At 42.4% G+C, this 1706-nt stretch overlaps 1 protein-coding gene across 1 annotated transcript; it reads right to left on the bottom strand.

Moving 5' to 3' along the window:
* Positions 1–828: 828 nt before the first annotated feature.
* LOC120153409 (auxin-responsive protein SAUR32-like) lies at positions 829–1353 on the bottom strand. The gene has a single exon (XM_039165361.1). The coding sequence runs from the start codon at positions 1192–1194 to the stop codon at positions 865–867; it is 330 nt and encodes a 109-aa protein (XP_039021292.1). The 5' UTR covers positions 1195–1353; the 3' UTR covers positions 829–864.
* Positions 1354–1706: the final 353 nt, after the last annotated feature.

Genomic DNA, 1706 nt, shown 5'->3' with positions numbered 1-1706 from the left:
CCATGCCCATGCACGCCCATCTCGCCAAAGGAGCACGCCCATGCACGCCCATCCATGCCCTGCTGCATGCTCGCCTGCTCGCGACCTTGCCGGGACTCCATGGCCCCGAGTGTCCCATGCATGAACCGTTCCTTGGTCGCCTCGAGTGCCCCATGCATGAACCGAGCCCCGAGTGCATGGCACGATCTCCCCATGCATGAATCCTTGGTCGCCCCGAGTGCATGGCGACCTCCTTGGTCGCCGGGCGTGCATGGCGACCTAGGAGGTCGCTGGGAGTGCATGGCGACCTATGGTTGGGTTGTGCATGTCCCATGCAGAGCAAGCCACGTCGTAGGTCGCCCGGAAGGCATGGCGACCTACGGCCACACTGTTGATTTCGCCCTATTTCAGCAAATAATGTTGGGATAACGTTATTTCGTGAATTATTTATTTTGAGGGCATTATATCGTGAGTTTAGCCATATATACTCCTATAAATGTAATTGTTTGAATTCAAGAATTTTTAATTTTAATCACTAAGATTAGGTTCCATTTATATTTTAAATTAATATAAAAGAAAAAAATGCATTTGCTTTCTTGCTTTTTTTTTTCCCATTACGGTTGCTAAGTGCTAACAAAATAACCAAGTGATTACAATATTTCGCAAGCAATATTTGTCGCCGTTATCGTTTCACCTTGCATCATCTGAGGGCCTACCATGAAACCGAAAAAAGCAAACTCAAAGAATAAATTAAACGCTTCCCAGATTTACAAAACCAGAAAAGAAAAGAAAAAGATGAAAAAATCATATTATAAACTAACAATTATGATCATGGTTTCTGGCCGCGCTTGTTTGACACTTAGAAGAAAACCATAAAGAAATAAATCAAACCCTAAAACATCCGATATGATGGTTATGGTGATGATGAAGGGATTTTTCCCTATCGATCAAGCACCGTACATTCCTAAACTCATCCACATGACAAGGGATTGTGATGGTCCCCTTCTGGTCGAATCCGTACTCTTCCTCTGCTTTCTTCAACAGCTGAATGAACAAAGGGTGATTGAAGTACATAACAGGCACCACAAATCTCTGTTGCTCCTCTCCTTGTGACCCAACCTTGATTGCCAAACACCCTTTCGGGACATCCCTCCTTTGTTTCTTCCCTTGATGATGATGAACAAAGTTCCTACAACTTTTCTCTCCACTACCCATTTCTCCCACTATAACAAATAAAGAAGGAAAAAATAATAATTATCATAGAAGAGAGAGAAAAAGTCAAGGTCAAGGGTCCTTTGCAATGGGTTGTTCGATGATAGTGAGTGAAGAGTATCCGAGAAACTTTGGGACGTTAATCATGGTTGAGAATCCAACACCATCATATTCACCAACCGGAGCTTAGAGATGTTAAATATATAGGGAAAAGGTAAAGGTAGGTTTATCTGATGCGGAAAGCACTGGGGTTTTGTTGTTTTTGTGGATAAAGTTGTTTCCTACACGTTTGATTTAAAAGGAATCAAGTTGTTGATGATAAAAGGATTTGGAGAAGATTGATTAGTTTATCGTTGTAACGGACGAAATGGCGTAGGAATGGTAAACTGTGGTTAGCGAGAGGCACACGTGACACGTGGATGGTGAACGGAGTGGGGGAGGGAATATTCCAAACGCCAGAGGAATGATATCGTCTTGAATATACAATACATAATTAAATTATAATTTTCATCAAT

This window comes from Hibiscus syriacus, unplaced genomic scaffold (assembly GCF_006381635.1).
Source record: "Hibiscus syriacus cultivar Baekdansim isolate YM2019G1 unplaced genomic scaffold, ASM638163v2 tig00111100_pilon, whole genome shotgun sequence".
NCBI classification, from domain to species: domain Eukaryota; kingdom Viridiplantae; phylum Streptophyta; class Magnoliopsida; order Malvales; family Malvaceae; genus Hibiscus; species Hibiscus syriacus.
Note: the sequence above shows the minus strand (reverse complement) of the source record. Positions and strands in the feature narration are given on the sequence as shown.

What these genes read in the sequence shown, in the direction of transcription:
- LOC120153409 (XM_039165361.1), bottom strand. Translation starts at nt 1,194, where the DNA reads ATGGGTAGTGGAGAGAAAAGTTGTAGGAACTTTGTTCATCATCATCAA.